General features: G+C 43.7%; 1 protein-coding gene across 7 annotated transcripts in view; it reads left to right on the forward strand.

Annotated features, from left to right (window-relative positions):
* Window positions 1–22,771, forward strand: part of TNIK (TRAF2 and NCK interacting kinase) — a 295,093-nt gene that overhangs the window by 252,471 nt on the left and 19,851 nt on the right. For all 7 annotated transcript variants that reach the window (XM_077929773.1, XM_028731575.2, XM_077929774.1 and 4 more), the window contains 7 exons: window positions 2,029–2,135; window positions 4,987–5,150; window positions 5,522–5,619; window positions 13,263–13,447; window positions 16,128–16,254; window positions 20,177–20,341; window positions 22,468–22,582. In XM_077929773.1, the coding sequence (XP_077785899.1) occupies window positions 2,029–2,135; window positions 4,987–5,150; window positions 5,522–5,619; window positions 13,263–13,447; window positions 16,128–16,254; window positions 20,177–20,341; window positions 22,468–22,582 (961 nt within the window). The remainder of the gene's footprint in view (window positions 1–2,028; window positions 2,136–4,986; window positions 5,151–5,521; window positions 5,620–13,262; window positions 13,448–16,127; window positions 16,255–20,176; window positions 20,342–22,467; window positions 22,583–22,771) is intronic.

The raw sequence follows: 22,771 nt of genomic DNA on the forward strand, positions 1-22,771 counted from the left end.
CATAACAAGTTTTCAAGAGAGAGAAATTGAATGTATAAAAAAAAATTTTTTTGCCATGCAACAGTATGCAATTAATACAGTCAACTCCAGGGTCTAAAAAAATGTTTTTTTGCCAAGGGCGGTGCTAAAGTCACCACTTTCTGGTTGACTTGGAAAAGGAGGAAGCTCAGTGCTTTGCATGCAAAAGGTCATGGATAAATGAACTAAATGAACTTGATGCAGTGGGGCAGCATTTAATGGGCATTGCAATTTCTTCCATGTAAAACTGTGGATGGTTTATATGAACAGAAAAGGGAGAAGAACAAGAGTTTCTCTCAGACTGTTTTTTCTTAAGACAATTAAATAATTTTCAAGGTGTTGCCAGTAGTCGAACATGCACCAGTAGGGGGCAGCGCTTGCGAGCCCAAGAAGGCGAGTTATGCTTCTGTTGGTCTGTTTTTGAATTCCTCCTTGACAGCATCCATAACAGGCTGGGAAATCATCTGGACTATGCTCCAATCCCAGGTATTTAACTTACCTAGGAGGATACCTGAATTTTATTTTCACTCCCAGAAGTCAGCAACCTATATGGGCTGCCATGCAGGATCTGGATTTCTGAGAATCTCTGCTTTCATTCATTTGGATGGATGCTAGAAATTGTGGACGGGCAGACAATAATATTGCCCCACCCATCACCATGGCTCCTTACACGTTGAGGAATGCTGTGTTGAATTTTTGTCGGGTTTGGTTCTTCACCCGCAAGCTCCCACATAAAGGCCAACGGGCATACACAAAAGGAAACAATTTTGTGCTGCCTGAAGTACAGTATACTCCCACCTTCCCTCTAGACAAGTGCTTTGCCAAAGGAGATGGAGGCATGCCACAAGTTGCAATGTGGCTCCCCCCCAAAAAAAAGAATCCTGGGAATGATAGTTCTCCAGCATCTCCAAGTAGTGCCAGTCATTGCAGACAGTACTAAGCTAGATAAACAAATGGTCTGACTCCTTCCTATTTTTTCCTATTCTTTGGGGGGGGGGGTGATGATAATGATAATGATGATGATTATACACCACCCTATACCCGGAGGAAGGACGCGGGTGGCGCTGTGGGTTAAACCACAGAGCCTAGGACTTGCCGATCAGAAGGTTGGCGGTTTGAATCCCCATGACGGGGTGAGCTCCCGTTGCTCAGTCCCTGCTCCTGCCAACCTAGCAGTTCGAAAGCATGTCAAAGTGCAAGTAGATAAATAGGTACCGCTCTGGTGGGAAGGTAAACGGCATTTCCGTGTGCTGCTCTGGTTTGCCATAAGTGGCTTAGTCATGCTGGCCACATGACCCGGAAGCTGTACACCAGCTCCCTTGGCCAATAAAGCGAGATGAGCGCTGCAACCCCAGGGTCGGCCACGACTGGACCTAATGGTCAGGGGTCCCTTTACCTTTATACCCAGAGGTAGTCTGAGGGTGGTTCACAACAAGACCACAACATATAAAATCAAATCAAAAGCAATAACCCAATAAACCCCTCCCCCCCATGCCTGTAGTACAGATACACGCATGTGCACATCTCTGTTCATAGCTGCTGCTGCTGTGTGTGTGTGTGTGTGTGTGTGTGTGTGTGTGTATGCAATGCAGCAACAAACAAGTTTTGTGAAGGGGTGCTGTTCCACTGCCCAATGCTGTTCCACTTGACTTCTGCAACAGCTAAGGCCAATCTAGATACCCCTAATCCAGACTTCCTTTCTAATGTGTAAATAGCTAGCGTAACAATGCACAGAAGAAAGAAAGTCAGCATTTACTGCTGCAGGGAATGAACTGTCCTCAACCCAATTAAAATATCTCCCATATTTTAGCCTTTGAAAGTGCTGGGTGTGGTTTGTAATTGCTTTATTTAAAAATATTTTCTATTTTTTGGTGATAATTTTTTTTAAAACAACAACAACAACCCTTCATGCTTGCAGACCTTACCAAAGCTCTGGTCTTTCCCAGTTTGCTGGTGTGAACTGTGGGCCTGATTGTAATGCACAGCATTTATGTTTTTGTCATCTTATAGGTGCCTCAGCGAACTACTTCCATCTCACCTGCATTAGCTCGGAAGAACTCTCCAGGGAATGGGAATGCACTAGGACCTCGACTAGGATCACAGCCAATAAGGGCAAGGTAATGCCAACCAAGAAGGAAAACCTCCCCCTGGCGACTTCAGAACACAAGCATAGAAGCAGAGGAATCTCCCCACCTCCCAAGTTTACTGAATTATGTATAGCACAACGGAGGCATCTGCATATCTAAAATTTTGTATTTATAAGTACCACCTTTTCTATCCATACCCCCATACACAAAGAGAGAATGAAGGGAACAATAGTCTTGTCCCCACATTTACCCCTCAGCTGCTTTTTCTTTCCACTGTCTTCTCATTTCTGTGCTATTACCTCAAATAAATGAGTTATCTCAAACTGTTGTTGAGAGGTAAGCACCTTCCCCCAGCAACTGTAATGATAAAGTAGAAACTGGGGGGATGGCTGAAGGATGTAAGGACAAGGTACCAGCTAACACAAAGTCTTAATTAATGCTATAGTTGCTGGTTCAGCCTGTGTCTCCTCTACTGATCTATCTATCTATCTATCTATCTATCTATCTATCTATCTATCTATCTATTTATTTACAATTCTATTATTGTCCTTCATCCAAACATCACAGGGTGGTTTACAATATAAAAACACACATCAATGCAGACCATAACATCAAACAAAAACAATCGCCCTCACCCACAAAGTTTAAAAGGCCATTGATTGTTTAATTAGCCAAAGGCCTGGGAGAAGAGGAATGTTTTTGCCTGGTGCCTGAAGGTGCCAGGAGAGCCTCCCAAGGAAGAGCATTTCATAAAGGTGGAGCCACCACAGAAAAGACTCATTCTCGTGTTTCCTCCCTCTGGATTTCTCAGAGAGAAGGCACATGAAGAAAAGCCTAAGATGATGGTTGTGTGTCAGGGGCAGTTCACATGGGGAGTATTGAGTTCTTGAGCCGTTTGAGGGTTTATAGGTCAAAAGCAGCACTTTGAATTGGGCCCAGAAACTAATAGGCAATCAGTGCAGTCAAGCCAGAATTGGTGATATATGCGAAATATGCACAAACTGTGTTGCCCCAGAGAGCAACCTAAATGCTGAATTCTGCCCCAGCTGAACTTTCTTAACCAGAGGCAGCCCCATGTATAACAAACGTGATCTAACCTAGATGTTACAATAGCATAGACAAAAGAAGTAAGGCTATCCCAGCCCAGATAGGGAGGTTTGGACTAGCAGCAAATCAAAATGAGTATCAGCACAGTCTCCTGCAATTCAGTGCCTCTGACAGTTGTAAAATAGTCCACCTGGAAGTGCCTGTAGGCTTGCAGCTATCTCAAGATAAACCCAGCAGTTACCTCTTGGTGCAGCTGCCAAGGCGTGAAATGTAATGTGTGCAGAAGCACTGTTTCTCTTCAGGAGGGAGCCAGAACAAGAGTTATTGTATAGCTGGCAAATGAAGTGTTGAATATCAGCCTGCCTGCAGCTGGAAATAAGCTAAGATATAAAACCACTAACATCAGGGAATAGGAGTCCAGCAGGTATCATCCACTGTCGTATTTGCAGCTGCTAAAGAAGAAATGTGTTGGAATGAAAGAATTAACCTGCAGCTAGCTGGTTTACTTAATTTTTTGTTGTGTTTTCAGTACTGTAAATGGAAGTCATTTTGGATTATGCCATCTGTTTTCCCTGTCCCCAAGCGATGTGCGTAATTGTGGGAGACGTGTACATACGAAATGGCTTGCGCCATAATATATGTAAATCAAATGGTTATCAGTGATGTATGCTTTATTATGATGTGCCGTTTGCTAATCCTCTCTTGCATGACACTGGAAGGTCATGTCTGTGTTGCTGTTAGGCTTATTTAACATATGCATCCCCCCAACAAGAATCTTCAAGGCTTTCTTAGCAATATTCTCAGCAACTTCACAAAGCAATAATTCCCAGAATGCCTTGCTGGAAGTCATAGTGGTTAACCAGCAGAGATTTGTAGGCCTGTTTCAGATGAAACAGAAAACTGTAGTTTCCTAACCATGTGAGCAAGCTGCAACATGCCTCAGGCTTGTTCCCCCCTTCTCTTCCTTATTCACACCTGCAAAGAAGAGATCAAAAGCTTCCCTGTGCTTTATGATGTGTTTAAACTGTATTTAGTGAACAAATCATGATCCAAGTTTTGATCCAACAGGGAACTGCAATGATTTAAAATAGGAAGAGAAAGCTTCTGATCTCTTCCTTATGGGTGTGAAGAAAGAAAGAGCCTAGTAGATCGAGGTTTGCCACGTTTCATTCATATAGCGGGAAACTCTATTTCTCCATTACATTACTGAGCAGGAGGTTTTCTCCTGAGTTAGGAAGGTGTCAGGTTTGCTTATCACCTGTGACCAAGGGTGCCAGCTCCTGGGGGACGAGGCACTGTGCCCCCCCGATCTTTTTTTTTTAAGGTTCCAGGCCCCCTCAATGTTCAGAAGGTCCCCTGCACAACATCTGGACATCACGTGGTATCATGTGCAGGCCCTCTCAATCCTCTGCCTCTGAGATTCCAAGGTTTAGCATAAGGAGTGCCCAGGATTTTGTGTACAAAACCAGGTCAAAAAAGTTATTTGTAGCAATGTATGAAAATACTCCTGAATGAGGACAAAGGAGACATCCATGTATGAGTTAGAGAAGGGTGTGTGGGTGTGGGTGTGCGTGCGCGCGTGCGCGTACACCACTTGATGGTTAAAAAAACCAAAACCCTCTAAAAGTGGTTCATAACAATATTAGAAAAAGACATTAAGTTTATTTTTAAAAACATTAAAATCCACACTAGCTAAAAAGAAATAAAACACATGTCTGGATAGGCTTGCCTAAACAAAAATGATGCCGTGGCACCAAATTTCTACTCGCTTCACTTCACGAAACACTTCCTAAAAGACACATGAAGAGTGACACCCAATCCTTCTCCTCTCTAGTAACCCTGACCTACGGAGAACAGAGCCTATAATAGAAAACCCCTTACAGAGGACAAGCAGCGGCAGCTCTTCCAGCTCAAGCACCCCCAGCTCACAGCCCAGTTCCCAAGCAGGCTCCCAACCTGGATCCCAAGCTGGTTCTAGTGAACGGAACAGAGTCAGAGGTAAGACATGTCTTTCTTCCTTCCTTCCTTCCTTCCTTCCTTCCTTCCTTCCTTCCTTCCTTCCTTCTGCCAAGTCCAACACTCTACCCATCGGACTGGCATCTTGTGAAACGAAACAAACATTGTAAAACAACACAAAACTATATTTCCATCTCAACTGTGAACATCTCTGTCCCTAGCATAGACCTGCTTTGAAAGTCTCGTGATTTGCATGGTGCAGGTTCAGTTCCTCCCGAGAGAGCTTATCAGTGGATCCTGAAGCAAATAGAGAAGGAATCAGCTACCTGGAAGTAAAGCTGTTCTCATTGGTGAGAGGTATGGGGGTAGGAAGGCCTTTAATCCAATTTGTGCCTGCTTTGCTCTTTGCCCAGGAAATGCCAAGCCCGAAGTTTCGCCCATCCTCCCTCACGAGCCAGCTAAGATAAAACAGGAAGACAGCAAGGACATGACACGACCAAGCCGACCTGCTGTGAGTTTTAAATGTGTTTTGTGATAGACTTTTGCCAGTGGAGTTTTTCCTCCAGGCCACAATCTTTTGAGAACGAGTCAAAAAAGAGTCAAATGCCGCTGCTCATCTCCCCACTGACCCCAGTTCAGTTTTGAGTGTAAGAAGAGACTGTAGAAGACAGGACTATTTAGAGAAAGGGTGGTTTGAGTTTTCTCCAGTTCAGTAAAAACCTTCAGCATAGGAATAACTGAAAACATGGTGCGTATCAGTGGCTGGGGCTATTTGTATGAAGTCATACTTCTTAGTGGAGTTAATACCTTTGAAGGACGTTTTAGTCTCAAGGTTAATCTGATAGAGAAGACATGACATGGTGCAGTCTGCAAGCACGTGTTAATGGTTCCTGTGTTTGTCAAGAGCCAGACTGATTTAGTATTTAGAAGACCAAGGAAGGTGCATGATGCTGTTAAAAGGTCATTGGTTTTAAAGAAGGAAAGCCAGAAATCCAGACAGGTCATTGCTGGGCTCACCTGTGCAAAATGATGCTGCCCATTTCAGAGAGGGCAAGATAAAAAGATGTACTCTCAAGGAACGGTGTGGAGAAGCAGAAGGCTGAAGCTGCTCCCATTCAAGGGTCTAAACTTTAGGCAAGATAGCGATGGGGTTGTTTCAGGGGCAGAAGGGGCAGAAACACATAATGGCAGGAAATCCCAGGCCACATCAGCCAGGGAAGGTAGTTAAATCAATATCCCAATTTCTGACCAATGGCAGGCATGGGGAAGTGTCACAAGCATGTCTTCCTTCAAAGTCCAGCTAGCTGCCTCACATGCCCTAAGAATGCAGGCCCTAGCTTGGTAGTGTCTAGTTACAATCATTTTTATTGCAAACTTCACAAAAGCACACAGCAAACCCATCCAGAGTGCTTGCCCCTGGTTTAGTTTTGTGTTTGACTATTTGTATTTCTATACTGGCAGAGGGCATGGGAGGAATTTCCATTTAGCCTCTTAGGAACGTGTATCTGCTGTTTTGTTGATGTGTGTTTTTTTCCCTTTCACACTTCACAGCACTGAGCTAACAATTTTGATTTTATTTCTAACCTGCTTGCCTTTCCTCTGGCATTTTCCTGTCCTGATCTGTTTCCTCTGATGCTGATTAATCTTCCCTTACTCCCAGAGCTATAAGAAAGCAATAGATGAGGTTAGTGATATCTTTTCTTAGTTGGTCATGCCTTTGCAGGGGTGACTAGTTAGAGCTTAACATCAAACCATATTTTCTTGGTTGCTGACATTCAAAAAGGTGATACTGCAATCATGATTCCAGATGAAAGATTTTATATAGAAATAGAAAGCTGCTCAGGAAAAAGAAGGGTGGGGTGTAGCCTAGGTGTAAAACTTCTATTTTACTTTGGGTTTGGCTCCATGAAATCCTTTCTCTCGCCAGAGAAGTAACTCTGCATCTTTGCAAACCACTATTCATGTGTGCAATCAAAGAAAAGGGGATCTGTGCCCCAGATGTTCAGGGTGCAATCTCAACATTTTAAGTTGGTACAGCTTAGGAGCCGTGGAACAGATGCACTTTTCCTGCTCTGGGTTCCCCCTCCCCCTCACTTGCTTTCCCCTTGGAATTGCAAATACCGTATGTGTGCTCCCACAAATTTTGATCCAACAATGCAGGGTGAGTTGTTTTCATATAAATTTGAAATAATTCTTCATGACTGTAACCATTAGTTAGTTTTATTCATGTGTTATTCTGAGCCAGATTCGTAATGGTAATTAACTATAATGAACTCTGGCAATTTACCCAACTTTGGTTTCATCCATTAGTACCAAGCAGTGTAGTTGTAAAAGGAAGTTTCAAGTCATGTGGTGCACACACACACACACACACACACACACACACACACACACACTCCAGGAACAGGTGCCACTGAAAAATACCTACTCATATTCAGGTCCATCCTAGCAGCGCATGCTGAAATGAGGGGAACTTCTACCGCCATCTGTCCTTGGAAAGTCACCTGTGTTCTGATGGTCCTAATTTTGAAAATCACACAATATGGATTTTACACATTGATGTTGTTGCTGTCTAATACCAGGAAGGAGCATTCCTCAGTACCAGGAAAAATATACCAAGAGACCACACTCACTCTCATTTCACAGAAATCGCTTAGAAGGTACCTGCCTGTTTAGCCCCATAACTTTCTTTCTAGGAGGGCTAGAGACTTCCTTCAAAATAGATAAAGAAAGCTCAGGATCTGGAGCGCCTGCCCAGGAGCACCAGTGAAAAGCCAAACACCATTGCACCTGGGGGCATTGGGTTGGAAAGCCCTGCCTTACACTGTAGATAATTCTAGTTATTTTCATGTACCTCTGGAAGTCTAGAAGCCGGTGAAATTAGGCATTTTTCACTTTGAGTCTCTCTCTTTCTTTCTTTCTTTCTTTCTTTCTCTCTCTCTCTCTCTCTCTCTCTCTCTGATAATTTGTGAGCAGTTGTAGCGAAGCCATTCTTTCTATAGCTGAACCATAATAGCTTGAAAACACCTAAGCCCATTTTCCAGTCTTAGTTTTGGAGTTAGGGGTGTTGAGGAGATAAATGTTTTAAAAGCAGTACAATGCACTTCTTTAGGTAATTGGAAATGATCCAGCTGAAATGAATGAGTCACTAATTATTGAACTATATATTATAAATGTGTTCTTGCTGCCTGAATCTTAATTAGGCCTTCTTTTCATCTTAGGAACAAAAAACTGAAAACAATTAAAACCAAAGAAATTGATCTGGCAGTAATGAAAATATTTGCTTCGATTTGGCCAGGTTTTAATCACAGAGTTCGTTGGCAGTGGAAACAAGCTCTTAAAATCCCACATTCTCTACTCTTTAAAATGGAATGGGGGGGTACTCTAAGCTTTTCATTTGGAGTGTAGAAGCAAAATCTATTAGACACTTATCTGTGATTACAGTCTTTGAACAACTGTCAGTCAGCAGTGTTTGGATTAGATCAGGGATAGTTTGTTTATTCAGTCTTTTCCCAATAGTTTTTTAGTAGTAAATATCTTATTCCCCATTTGTCACAACAAATAATAAATAATTTCTCCTAATTAAAAAATATTAATAGTTTAGAATGGCAAAGCAACAACTGAGGCAGTCTGATGGAAACATTTCACAGGCAGTCTTGCTGTTCAGGGTTACCAAAAAAAAAAAAAAAGCCACTTTGAATAATATGCTAATATCTACAGTGACACTGATTCAGCCTCATTCATGTCACTCATGTTTGGTTGAAGGTGACATGTAAGCATACAGTACAGCATTACAATACTGTTAACTTGATAGGGTTCATTGAACGTCAGGCCTCGCATCCTCACCATACAAATAATGTGAAGGCCATTTCTCTTGTTGCAGTCGCTAGATGTGGAAATTGTCCCACGATATACCTTCATTCCTTAGACCCAGAACAGTCTCAGAGTTTCTGATTCAGCAGGCACCTCTCAGCATCACAAACTCTCCTCCATGAAGACCCCCCCCCCATTGCTTGGCAGCTGTTTTCTCCCATTTCCCCCAGACATCAGAATTGTTTCTGGCTTCTGTGGCGGTAGATACCTGGAGCAGCTCAGAAGCAGCATTTTGGGGATGCTACAGAGACAGATTCTGAAAGAGATAACCGATTTCAACTAGGTGTTAGCCTGGCATGCATTATTCTGAGATGCTATGCACAATCCACAACAATTTAAAGGACTTATTAAAGAGTAAATAAATAGGTGCCGCTGCAGTGGGAAGGTAAATTGTGTTTCTGTGTGCTCTGGCACTCATCACAGTGTCCTGTTGCACCAGAAGTGGTTTAGTCATGCTGGCCACATGACCCAGAAAAGCTGTCTGCGGACAAACACCGTCTCCCTTGGCCTGAAAGCAGAGGTAAGCGCCACACCCCATAGTCAAATACGACTGGACTTAGCATAACCGTCCAGGGGTCCTTTACCTTACCTTTACCTTTAATCTAGTTCATGCACCTATTTTGGATACAAGAGTAGTGACTCATGGAAATTCTCCCTTGAAATTACACCATCTGACTTAAGCATGTTTCCAATCCACCAGAGAGGTTTTTCTCCCTGATTGTGCAGATCCCAAATCTTGGAAGCCGTGTGTCAGCCGTGTTGATTCTCTCTCTCCCGTACCCCTTGCCCTTGGAAATCCCTGTTCCTTCTTACAGAATACTTGAGTGTCAAGGTGGCTGGCACCGGGGAGATGATTGTATAAAAACTCTGTGCAATATGATGCCTCCTTTTCTGCAAGACATGCTTCCTGTGCTTCAGATTTAATGGTTTAGGCACACCAAGCTAACAATGTAGGGGGTTCCTTTGTAAGTAAGACATGTGCCACATCTCTGCACTGACACAGTAAATCATGGGGCTTATCCACATTTACCTTTCCTCCACTCTTTCCATGCTTTAAAGCTCCATGTCTAAGAACCTTTTTCTTTTTGCTCCAAGCTTTTCTTGTGAAAACTCACTCTTTAAAGCTCAATCCAAGCAAACAGCAATCCATGGAAAACATGAATTGTTTGCTCCAACTGAGTGCTAAAGAGTGGGTTTTTGCAAGGAAAGCAAGGGGGGGGGCGGGACGTGCTCGGTCATGTAGTTTCAAAGCTCAGACCTGTGCCAGAAAGAGTGGGACAGAAGGTAAGTGTGGATAAGCCCATGGTCTTGTTCTGCAGAACAAAATAAACATGCTTTTAAAGAAATGTGTAAAATGGCTTATCAGCTGTGATGAGATTATACTGCTGATAGACCTTAATTAAGCACCACTTTAGGATGACTGTAATGATGATAACGTGTTTGATTTAATCTGTGCAGAATTAAAAATATATTGACCTGCTTTTCCCTTCGATATCACTGTTGCTTCGAGTTTGACAGTCTACCCAGGCTTTCCATTGCCTGCAGAGTACACCTCTTCCTGTGGAATATTGACTTAGGGCTAGAGGCTTTAATGAGTAAACACATCAATTGAAACTTTAGTTGATTCATCTGCACAAAGTGATTTTAATTGGTTAGGGTTTCAGATGAAGAATGCATCTTGTCATTCTTTGAGATTCTTTGCTTTCAAATTTGTAAGGATTGTTCCCTGTAACAAGCCAGGGGCTGATTTTGCTGTATTGAACTTTAGGTTTTCCTATCCTTCCTTTAGTAACTCATAAAGTTTCCTACATGTTAAGTTTCTGGCCATATGTTAAGTTCAACTAATCAAAGTATGTTCCGTAGCTTTTACCGAAAGTAGAGTGACGTGCACCCTGAACTAAATTGAAAGATGCCATCAACTTTGACGTTCTGCAAATAGAGACAAAGATGTTGCTCTCTCCCTGCGCCTCTATGGCACAAGTACTATATGCCTGACATTTACAAAGTGGCCATTGAGTCCTGAGTAAAGCCAGTTGCGGCTGCATTGGAACGGGATATTTTAGGGCTTATCCACACTAATCTTTTGACCCACTCTTTCCAGGCACACGTCCACGTTTTAAACCCACTCTTTAGTATTCAGTCAGTGCAAACATCAATTCAGGTTTTCCGCGCGTTGCTGTTTGCTCTGATTGAGCTTTAAAGAGCGGGTTTTCACGAGGAAAGCTCTGGAGCTAAAGGGGGGGCACTTGGACACAGAGATTTAAAGTGCAGGCCATGCCTGGAAAGAGCAGAGGAAAGGTAAGGTAAGTTAGTCTTGCCTCAGTTTCACTTCTTATGATGGAAGCAATGCTTTAAAAAAAAAAGATAAAGGAAGGAAGGCATGTACTGCATGTTTCAGGGCTCATTTCCCCTTAATCAGTGGTAAAATTGGGGAAATTGGGATATAGGACAAAGAGAGAATATGGCCATAAGACCGAAAACAGCAAAAAAAATGTGGAAATAGCCTTTTTTTTTCAATGAGTTTCTTTCTCCCTAACCCTTGTATCTCTGACCAAATGCGCTGATGGCTCCCTCGGTCACTAATATAGGGAGAAATGGTAAGACTAACGACTGCAGTTGCTTTGTTCATAATGTGCATGCCTAATGCAATAAACTCTTCTAACCCATTCTAATTCGAGCTCTCGTGCTTTTTATTTTTTGCCCCTACTGCTTCCCCCTGCATTGCTATAAAAGCATGTAAGATTACAAGAAGTCTCCTTCTTCTATATGGTGCTTGCAGTGCCCTTTGTCTTGAGATAATACTGTCAAAGGTTTTGTCAGTGTCATAGTAAACTGAAAGCTCTTGGTGTTTGTTTTTTAAGTTTCCTGGTTGTTCCCCTGCTGCCACCCGTAACTTTCCAAATGTGGTATTTCCACATTTACTGTGGCTGCTATGTGTGTGTGTGTGTGCAGGGTATGTGTCAATTTGTGTGGGTCTTAGTGAGTTCATCTATGCTCTCTATCTCCAGGAGATGAGGAGGTCTTTTGTGGCATTGTTTCACTCAAGTCCCGTGCATAAATCACGTTATACATCAATCTTGTTTGACCTGTCTCTACATCTCTGTCAGCAATAACTCAAAGTACTTTGCTATAGGCAAACAGCAGGACTGGAGGCCTTGTGTATTTACTCTCCCCCCCCCCCCATTGTTAACTCTTAAAATTTTCTCACAATCTTACATTCACATCCACAGCAAACCTTTAAAAGCACATGCCTTCTCCCAAAGTATCCTGGGAACTGTAGTTTAAGGGTGATGGGAATTAGCTCTGGGAGGGGTAAACTGCAGTTCCCAGGATTCTTTGGAGGAAACCATGTGTTTGAAAAATATTGTGTAGATATGATGCCGATCTATAAAAAGATATACTTAGTGAGCTCTCTTTCCCCAGTGGAACGTCACCTCTTCACTGCCGTTGTCACCAGTTCCTCCTCTCTTTGATATCACCTGCTTTATCAGAACCCAAGAATTGAAAGGAATCTCAAAGGGTTGTCTAGTCCAATCCTCCACAGATGAAGGAAATCCACTACTGCAGTAGCCCAGCTTACACCCTAATGAAGCCCACCCCCTTCCAAGGCCATCACAACTTGTATCACCAAGAAGTTCTTCCTAAAGATTAGTTGAAGTCCTCTTTATTGCAGTTTGAACCCATTGGTTTGGGTCCTCCATTCTGCAGCAGCAATAAAACAGTTTGCCAAAACAATGGCAAAATTTCACACAGGTACACCCCGCCCCACCCCCAAAACGGTATCAGTTAGTGCAGCGTTCTGTGTGAATCAAGGCAATCATATGGTTTTCCCTTCCCCTGTTGGGCATCGTGAGCTGGAAACACACAATGTGAAGCTCCTGTTCACGTACATGGCAATAAATGGCTTCCAAAGGTGATGTTTTCCAGTTTACTATGATCGTGACTGAACTCCATTTGTTTTCAACAAATGTGACTGTGCTGTGTCTGTACGTAGAAGCCTACAAACAGATATGTACACACGCCTATGTGGTCAAATAAAACCAGCAAGTTTGCTGTTGAGTTTTCAACAAGCATAGAGCCAGCATTTGTTTTCACAAAAGCTACATGCTATGTTGTCTTACGTTGGTCTATGTTTGTAAGACTACTATAAAAAAATTAGTGTTTTTTGGTTGCTTGTGCTCTGTGTAGTTAAAGCTTTCAGTCAGATGTGTGCAGCTTTTCTGCCCTATAAGTTGTTGACGAAACTCACCTCAAGTTCCCCTCGTTCCCCTTCCCATATAGGATCTGACGGCCTTAGCCAAAGAACTGAGGGAGCTGCGTATTGAAGAAACCAACCGGCCTTTGAAGAAAGTGACGGACTATTCCTCCTCCAGCGAGGAGTCTGAAAGCAGCGAAGAGGAAGAGGAGGATGGCGAGAGTGAAACGCAAGATGGGACTGTGCCCGTCAGTGACATTCCAAGGCTTATGTAAGGCGCATTTTGTGAAGATAACACCATTATAATTAACACTGTTTATTTGGAGCTGCGGGTGGGCGGAACAACACACTGTGCATGTTTGACAGCAGCTGCCCCCCAGGTCAGGTCCCTCCCCATAATGTGTAGGATCACTCACCCCATGCCATCGCACTGTCATGTGCAATTGTCTGTTCCTGCTGTACATCAGTTGGATGAAGGGTAGGGGAAATGTATAATGTAATGACCTCACAACATTAGGAGACTTGATCCTGGGCATTGCTGGGAAGAAGAGGAAGCCTTGACGTGAGGATGCTATTTTTGGCAGATGATGTGTGGTCCTTAATTGTGATTGCAGCTTTTTGTGCTTGGGGTAGCAGCTGGATACAGTCCCCAGCCATCCTGGCTTGCCAGCAGCTCACTCCAGTTGAAGGATAATACAGTCTGAGTTCACATCAATAGAGTCAGAGACCCATGAAAAACATAGGCAAAAGGTGGTGTAGGGTAGTGATTCTTGTGTCTGGGAACAAAGAGGAGGCTGGTTCTGGATGGTGTTGCACTCCCCCAAAGAACCAAGTGTGTAGCTTGAAGAGACTACTAGATCCAGCTTTGTCGCTGGTGACCTGTGGTATCAAGTAACACAGGGTACCTATTTGTCAGCTTTGGCTGGTTCATGAGCTCCAGGCATTCCTGTATAGTGTCAGCCTGCCTACAGTAATATAGGCCAGTGTATCCCAACCTTGGGTCTCCAGCTGTTTTTGGACTACATTTCCCATCATCCCTCACCACTGGTCTTGCTAGCTAGGGGTGGTGGGAGTTGTAGTCCAAAAACAGCTGGAGACCCAAGGTTGGGGAAACACTGGCCTAGGCTCTACAGACTCTGGGTTATGGAGTTAGAGTAGTGCAATAAGCTCTGTGTGGGCCTGCCCTTGAAGATGATTTGGAGGTTGCAGCTTACACAAAATGCAATGGCCAGAGTGTTGACTGGTTTGGCTGTTTGGAGCCATATAACACTATTTCTGAAGAGTTTGCACTGGCTGCCTATATGTTCTGAAGCCACATTTAAGGTTTTGATGCTTAGATACAAATACCTGGACAACAGAACTCAGTTATCTGAAGGAGCGCCTCTCAGCATTGTCCTCCCCAGGCTTTAAGATCTCTCAGGGAAGCCTGGTGTTTTAGCTCAGGGTGGAACCTTCTTGGTGGTGGCTCCTCAGCTGTGGAATGTCGTTTCCCCCAAGGTTCAGCTGGTGCCAACATTGTTTTGTCCAACACCCGCTCCCCACACATATAGGAGCCACCACTTAGAGGATCCCACACTCATTACTTGGAAGCAGACAAAGCTCTGGGACGCAGTTTATCTTCTTCACATATGGCAGTGTACAGATAAGACAGAAGCTTCGTGTGTGAAAGAGCCCTGAGAGCTAGGAAACTCTCTGGGATTTTCTGAAGTTCTCATAAATATACAATGGCTTCACTTTGCAGACAACACCTTAGTCTTTCATGAAGTTCTCATTTAAATGTTCTTTGCATTATCACAGATTTAACAGTTTCCCAGTATTTTAAAGACTGACAAACTAAATGGTTCTAACAGCTGCGTATCTGGACTTTTATTAGAACATTCTCTGATCTATATTTCTATATTATCTAGGTCAGTCTCTGCCTTCAGGCATAAATAAGCAGCTGCTGCTTATTTTTGTTGGCCATCCATATGTATATGGGTAATGTTTGGGCAGATATTTTGTGTCTTGTTTACCTTAATGTGGTTTAAAATATGCCATGTTGTAATGTCATGTTGTGCCCTGGCTTGTGTGCACTGAAGCTGTAGTCCTAGAAGGACTCAGTCTCATCTCTACAACTTGACATCTTCAGATACTGCTGAGAGGCTTGCTCTTGTTGCCCTGGGTAGCCATCAAAAACAAAAATGCCCTGGACAAGATTAGGTGCCATGAGAAAACTACCTCCTTATGTCAGGTACTATCTGCCTGTGAGTCTCGCACATCCTCTGAGTCTCCCAACCCTTGCCCCATATTTCTAGCTACTGATGGTCTGCAAGAGGAAATCCACGGCACAGTGGGGTAAATGACACAGTGAATCCTAGAAAATGGTACAAGCCAAGCAGGCATTGCTTCAACACAGGGCAGTAGTTTTCGGCAGCATCTCTCTGTTATCACAATCATCCCATGTGCTCTAGCCTTTAGGTTGGCACAAGGCATGATACAAATCAGAGGGATGCCATCAAAACCAGCGCCCATCCAGTTTCCTCCCTCCATTTCCCATAATGGAAATTTGTAGGGTGACATTGTGAGGTTCTGCATTTGCCCCTTCCCACTTGGCAATATCATGTGCATGCCATGAAGGTGCAGGGGCCACACGCAGGGTAGTCTTGTCTGTGTTTCCTTCTCCATTTATAAGGAGAAAATGGGGGAAACTGGATGTTGCCTTGCCATTTTCAGTAATCATCTTTAATTGCTGCCTTAGAGTATGAATTACTGTAAAAACCTGGCCTCTGATAAAGGAACCTATAACTTGTTCTGGATTTTCATATATGTTGGATTCATGATTGCCTTAAGATTAAAAAATCTTACTGTTGGCATTTGGTCCGTGTAATCTGGACCAACACACAGCAGCGAAAATGGTATATATATATATTCTTATTTAAGTTTTGCAAATACCCACTGTTTATATTTTGCAGCCCAACAGGAATGCCGGGAAACAACGAGGCCTACAACCTAGGAATGGTGTCAAGCCACGTTCTAGAACCACCCCATACAGATACGTTTAGCAGCATTTCCAGAGAAGGGACTTTAATGATAAGGGAGGTAAGTGGGTGGCAACTATTTCCTGTGAAACATCTTTGAGAGATTTTGTCTTTATAAGCTATGAATAATCATTGCTCTGTGTATTCTAAGCACAAAGTGATTGATTAAACAATGCCTGTTAGCAGCTGATTAATATAATTACAACATCTAAACAAAAGATGTTTCTCCAAACTCTAAACAGCAATGAATACTGTAGGACGCAGCCAGGTTGTGTCTGGATTCTGATATTCTTCCATCCTGGCCTAAAGCAAGAAAAAACTCCCAAACCAAAGGATTTACACAAAGATTTACACCGGTAGAAGTGAGTCTGAAACCTAGCCCATTCACCTCCATAATAATTCCCCCTTCAGCCATCTGCTGAAGATTTCCAATTGCTTTAGTTTAATTGTAGCTCTTTATCTGAACACCCTAATTGTGATGTCATGGCTTGTATTCAGGGGGGAAAAGAAAGACTCTTATAAAGTCAATATAGAGGCCAACAAATGGGACTTTTGTTTTATTTTGGGAAATTATGGGGCAAGGCAGTGGGGAGCCAAACCCATAATATTTTGTTGAGACTCACAACCCAAATCCTAAAACTGCCAGGAGCAACTAAACCTTCCTATTCAGCCTCCTCCTGAATAGGTAGCACAGCATGTCTCCTGTTCTTTACCAGTGTTGGCCATTGATAGCAATGCAACATTGCAGAGTGGGTTGAAGTAAACCTGTTGCTGGACAATAACCTTGCTATGAATGACAGGAGGTTAGATTGTACGAGGCATGCTGTAAGAAAACAAAAGAAGAAGAAAATTCACTAAAAATAAAGTGTTTGGGAAGGATAGGTAATTCAGAAAGACACAAGGAAGAGCTTCTGACATCTCACCTTGAGGCCCAGTAGGTGCTGTCCATAGTACTGAATGACTACCTTCCCCACCCTAATGTTGTCCGTAAAACGAAATGGCCACATTTTGCACCCTGAGAAAAAGGTCCATTGTTGTTGAAGCCAGCCATTGTTGAAGCCAGCTTTCTGGGTGCAGGGGTTGGTAGTTTAATAGCCAGCTAGCTGTGATTCTTTCACAGTGGGTTCAGTTGCTATCATGGCGTGATCCCACTGAGCTTAGGTAATAATGGCTCATATAGCTCCCCAACCAATTACAGCTGACCAGGAAATGCATAATACATTCCATAAAATAGGCTAAGGAGATGTCCAGAGGCTGAAGCACTACAGCAGTCAGGCTACATGACCTTCAGAGGTCAAGAAGGGGAGGAAGGACCTAAAAGGCTGGGAGATCAGTGGCAGATCCCATGAACTTGATGGGGTGGGACAGAACCCTGTCTAGGATACCCAAACAACTGTGGCTTGTTTTTCTCTCTGAAGTGTAAATGTCTCTTTAGCCACAGTCATAGACAAAAGGCCAAGGTATTTGTGACAGCAGCAGATCCATGTGTTTAAAGGAGAATCTGCTGTAGTTCTGTAGGAAAAGGGATGGGGAGGTCCAGTTTTAAGGAATGAATAGGCTGCATGGAGGAAGGGAATTGTGCCCTCCTCCTTCCTGCAGCTTCCCTCCCTGTGCTTTTCTTTCAGCCAGGCACATATTTTGCATCATGTCCCAACCCTTCAGAGCAGATTTTCCAAGGACACAAGGAGTTGTTGGAAGTTGCCTCTGCCTCATCCAGTTACTGGAGCATCCCATCCTGCATTGCAGGGGGTTGGACTAGAGGTTCCTCGGGGTCCCTTTCAGCACTGCAACTCTATGATTCTATTAGCAGAACTCTGCTTGGGATACTCTTGCCAGCAAAAACCTGCTTAGGATCTGAGGGTGGCATTCCAGTAACTCAATTACTGCTAGTGCAACAAGATCCCACCCCATCTCCTCCCCTGTGAGCACCCTGCACCCTCCCCTGCTCCAGAGCAAACACCCTAGAACAGATTTAGGATGTGCACAGGAGGAGGAGAGGGGGAGAAAGTTCTATTGCGGTAGCAGAAATCCTTGAGCTGACGGACCCCTGATTTAGCACTGCACTGGACATGACCCTAAGCCATTGTTTGGAGTGTGGAAAAGTGGATTCATGCCTAATTAATGCACTCCTTGTTTGTGAAAGAGTCTGTAAGTGACCTTAAACCTGATAGACCTTAAGAAACAAGCTGTGATGAGTGCCATGCAAGGTGTTTGCAGTTTTTGAATATAAATCATTCTTTGCCACCTGATTAAGTTGAGAGTGTCAAGAATTGTGCAGATGCTGCTTGTGGAGCCTGGGGTAATCTCTTTCAGGTACATTACCCTGCTTGGGCCTGCCCTTAATAGGTGACACATTAGACATAAACAGCAGGTTGCTGACAATTTCTGCCAGGCTTGTAATTCAGCAAAAGAAGCATCTGCGGTGACTTTTGCAATGGAGACAAGTCAGTCTGTTTTGTCAGCTGCCTGCAAAGGCAGAGACCAGAAGAGGGAACAAAGTGAGGTTGGTTGTTTTTTGCTAGATTATAAAGCATTTCCCAAGTTGCAGATGGAAGAGGATTTTCTGTTCTCTGTGGAGACACATAGCTCTCGCTGATGCTAATGCGAGCTTTGCGTGCCTGTCAGGACAAAAAGATCTGTTAAGTCGTGCAGGGGGAAAAGCCGAGGCTGTTCGCTGCTGCCTTGAGTCACATAAACTTACTGTAGCCCATTTGAAAAGGGCACAAGGTGGAAAAGTGGCTCCTGGCTCTCATGGCGTCAGAATACTGCAAAGTGGGGCTTGCAAAGTGGGCACATGCCACATATCTGTCCCCCGATGGCCATGCCAAAAGGTAACGTCTGTGTTTCTACTTCAAAGGAGGTGTCAGTGGGGAGACGCAGGCAACCTGCTTAGGCATAACCTAGATACAGGCACAAAATGGAAACCACCAAAGGTCACGTAACACCATGGCAGTTATTAAAATAATGCTAAGTGGTGTAATCCTGTCTCAATAATTACACATGTTTTCAGTGTGGTAGATGGAAACCCAGCTTCTAATTGGCCCTGTCCCTGCAGCCAAGAGCATGCTAACAATGCACATTCAGCCATTGGGCTGGTTTGCACATATTAATGACTCTGTCTTAATGATCTGAGGAACAGGCCATGCGCTCTTGCACTCATGCCTCCCCTGACATACCAAATTCAGTACTTCTACCATGATTCTGTAAAGCACCGTTTTACAGAAACCGGAAGCCGTTCTTCACAAGCAAGACTTAGACCAGCTTTTCCTTTAAAAGGTCTGTGGCCCAGTTCAGGCATACAGCAGTCCCCCTTTCAGCTGCCTGTGGGAGCATGTAGTTTAGGGCTGTAAGTGAAGGTCACATGGAAAGCTCTGCATGTGGCAACATGTGGTTAGTCCACATACGGCATGGCCCTTTTTCAAGCTGCTGTGATTGTACAGATAGAGCAACTACATGCACAGCAACTTGTGTAGAGGTTGCAGGTCATCCCATCATCTCCGCACCATTTAGTTTGTGGGTCTTTAAAATACCTTTAAAAACTGTTAAATCTCTGATAATGCAAACAACATTTAAGTGAGAACTTAATGAAAGACCAAGATGTTGTGCACTTCTGCAGGCAGATGCTGCAAAGCATCTGGCTCAAATATAAAAGCAATAAAACATCTGCATTCTGTCCCACTTTTGATAGCATTCACCTGTCGTATAAATAGTACAGAAGGGGCTCAGATGTGCTGTTTAGCCTTGTGGTCTTAACTATCAATAACCATTCTTCTGCTGATGAACAAGGATGCCCTCTCCTTCCAAATGTGCTCCATTCTCTCTAAATTTCTTCAGTGGAGCTGCTTGCTGAGTCCGCGGGTCAAGAGGACAGCCAAGCCAAGGGCTTGTGCCTGTGCTTGCTTGGCTACATGAGTTAATATGTTACTCTTGGGGTTTCTCTCTCACACACTCTCCTCTCTTCTTTATAACTTGTGTCTCTGCAGACTTCTGGGGACAAAAAGCGCTCTGGCCACACAGCCAGCAATGGCTTCGCCGGCCATGTCAATCTTCCAGATTTGGTGCAGCAGAGCCACTCACCTGCCGGCACACCGACTGAGGGTCTGGGCCGAGCCTCCACCCATGGTCAGGAGATGGACTCGGTGGCAGAAGTAGGTAGCAGCAGGGTCCTCTGGGCTCAGGACCTGCTCCCTTTCCCCACCTTTGCTTTGCAGAAATATTAACATCTTGCTATCAAGATTTATCTTGGATCTCCTCCCCGCTTCGTGGCTATCATTCTGTGTTTATGATTATAGACATGATGTTGAATTTCTGTTTTAATCCATCAGCTGTTGAAAATGGTGGCAAAGAAGTAAGGGCATTTCTGGGTAAAAGCTTCCCTTAGCTGCAAAAGCCAGAAGCGAAACAGGAAGTAGCTTGCATACAAAAGGCACCTGTTATCAGGGAGGCACCATGGCTCAGCAGTAGAGCAACTGCTTGGCATGCAGAAGGTTCAGGTTCAATGTGTGGCATCTGCAGGTAAACCTGGGAATGCCCCCAGTCTGAAATCCAGGAGAACCCAAGCCAGTGTAGACCAGGGTTTACTTGGGACTCCAGCTGTTTTTGGACTACAACTGCTATCACCTCTAGCTAGCAGGACCAGTGGCCGTGAATGATGGGAATTGTAGTCCAAAAACAGCTGGAGACCCAAGTTTGGGAACCCCTGGTGTAGACAATACTGAGCTAGATGGACCAAAGGTCTTATTCGGTAGGAGGCAGATTCCTGGGTTTCTATTGTCTTTGCACAATCTGCTCTTCTCCTCTAGTGCTGGTCATGCTAGTGTGTTTGGACTGACTTCTATCCATATGGTGATCAGCACAGCCGACAGGTGTCTGGCATGCCGGCATTAAGCAGAATAATAATTGGAGAAAATCAGTATCTGGAAGGCATCCTGAATTAGTGTGATTCCCCTCAATTTGTTAAAGCCACACAGGGTTGTTGAAGAACCATAGGAGAGCAGGATTCTTTTTCATGAACATCATGACTTTTGTTTTATTTTTCAAAGAGCAGGTTTCTGGCCCTTAACAAAAGAGAAGAAATGGTTGCACATATATTCTAAAAAGTGGGTTGGCAATGCCTATTAAATCTCCCCGAAGCCCAAAGACAAACTCAGTGAGCTTTACCTACATAACTCCTTGTGTTGCCCTTCCCCGTAGCTAAAAGAAGCAGAATAAATCTGCATGTAATTTATGCAGGCCTGTTTACAGATTGTGAGATGGCAATTGAGGCATTGCATCACCAGAGTTTGGAAGTCAGCACATCTATCTCGTTAATAAAACCTCAGGAGGTCTAAATATTCTGCTAAACGTTCACTCGTGAACTCATTAATGCAATCCTTTTCTTCCCCAGTTAAGAGATAGTGCTCGCTTTTCCTGGAAGCCCAAGTGGTGCCCTCAAAAAACTGCTACCTTATGTGTACATTGAAAGAGAAGGAGGCTCTTTCATGAGGCTGGTTATCTCTTTACAGCAGGGAGGCTAGGCAGTTATCTAGGGTGACAGCTGCCTGGCTCCAGCACTCGACCTGGATCACAGACTTGGGTGGCTTTTGAAATAAAAGGAAAAGGCATAGAATAGTGATGGTGGAAGGTGGGGCTCCCCCTCCCCATTTTTCTGGCTTCTTTCTATGATGATGATTTATTAGATTTATATACCGACCTTTTATCACAAGATAAAAATGCAAGACAAAAGCACAAATAAATAGTTAAAACAAAAACAACAGAAGTCATAACTATAACATTGCTTGGGTAAATACCACAGCAGAAAAACAAGTGCCACGTCGTGGAGGAAATCCTTCTTTTACACCATAGGGCTTACAGCTGTCAAGAAGTAAAGATCACTACCTTTGCCTTTGGATGCTAACATAGCAGAAGATTCTCAAAGGGGGGGGGGGGGAGAGATGTAAATATTAGTAGTTCATTATTCTGGATTTCCTTCTAATCAAATCCAGCTCTGTTGTACTTAGCAACAAAGTTATGCTAATTTAAATTGATTATTACCTTTGCATCTCCACCAGTCATTAAAGCCAATTTCTGCCTACTGCGGAGCCATTTTAGGGATAAAGCATGGGTACTAGCTAAAGAATTGGTCTTTTATACCTGCATACATTCAAATACCACCCATTCTGCCACTGGACTACAACCCTTGTGCTTTGAATGTATTATCTGTGTTGGTGTGAAGACTAAAACCTTATCATTACCTTCTTCTGATTAAATAATATATTTATTTCTCACTGGATAGTATGGAATGGGAAGTAGCACGAAAGCATCTTTCACTCCATTTGTGGATACCAGAGTATATCAGACTTCCCCTACAGATGAAGATGAGGACGATGATGAGGAATCGTCTGCCACAGGTAGGGAAAGGCAATGGGAAATGCTTGGGGTGTGAGACACTCGGTCCTGTACGCATATACTTAGGCAAGTGTCAGCTCTAGGAAAGAGCATTTTGAAAAATCCTGCACATGCTGGCCCGGCAAGTGTTCATAACAGCTTACAGCTTCTATAGCACCATAGCAAAACATCCCTTCGAGAGTATTTAGGAA

Source organism: Podarcis muralis, chromosome 6 (assembly GCF_964188315.1).
Source record: "Podarcis muralis chromosome 6, rPodMur119.hap1.1, whole genome shotgun sequence".
Lineage (NCBI taxonomy): Eukaryota > Metazoa > Chordata > Lepidosauria > Squamata > Lacertidae > Podarcis > Podarcis muralis.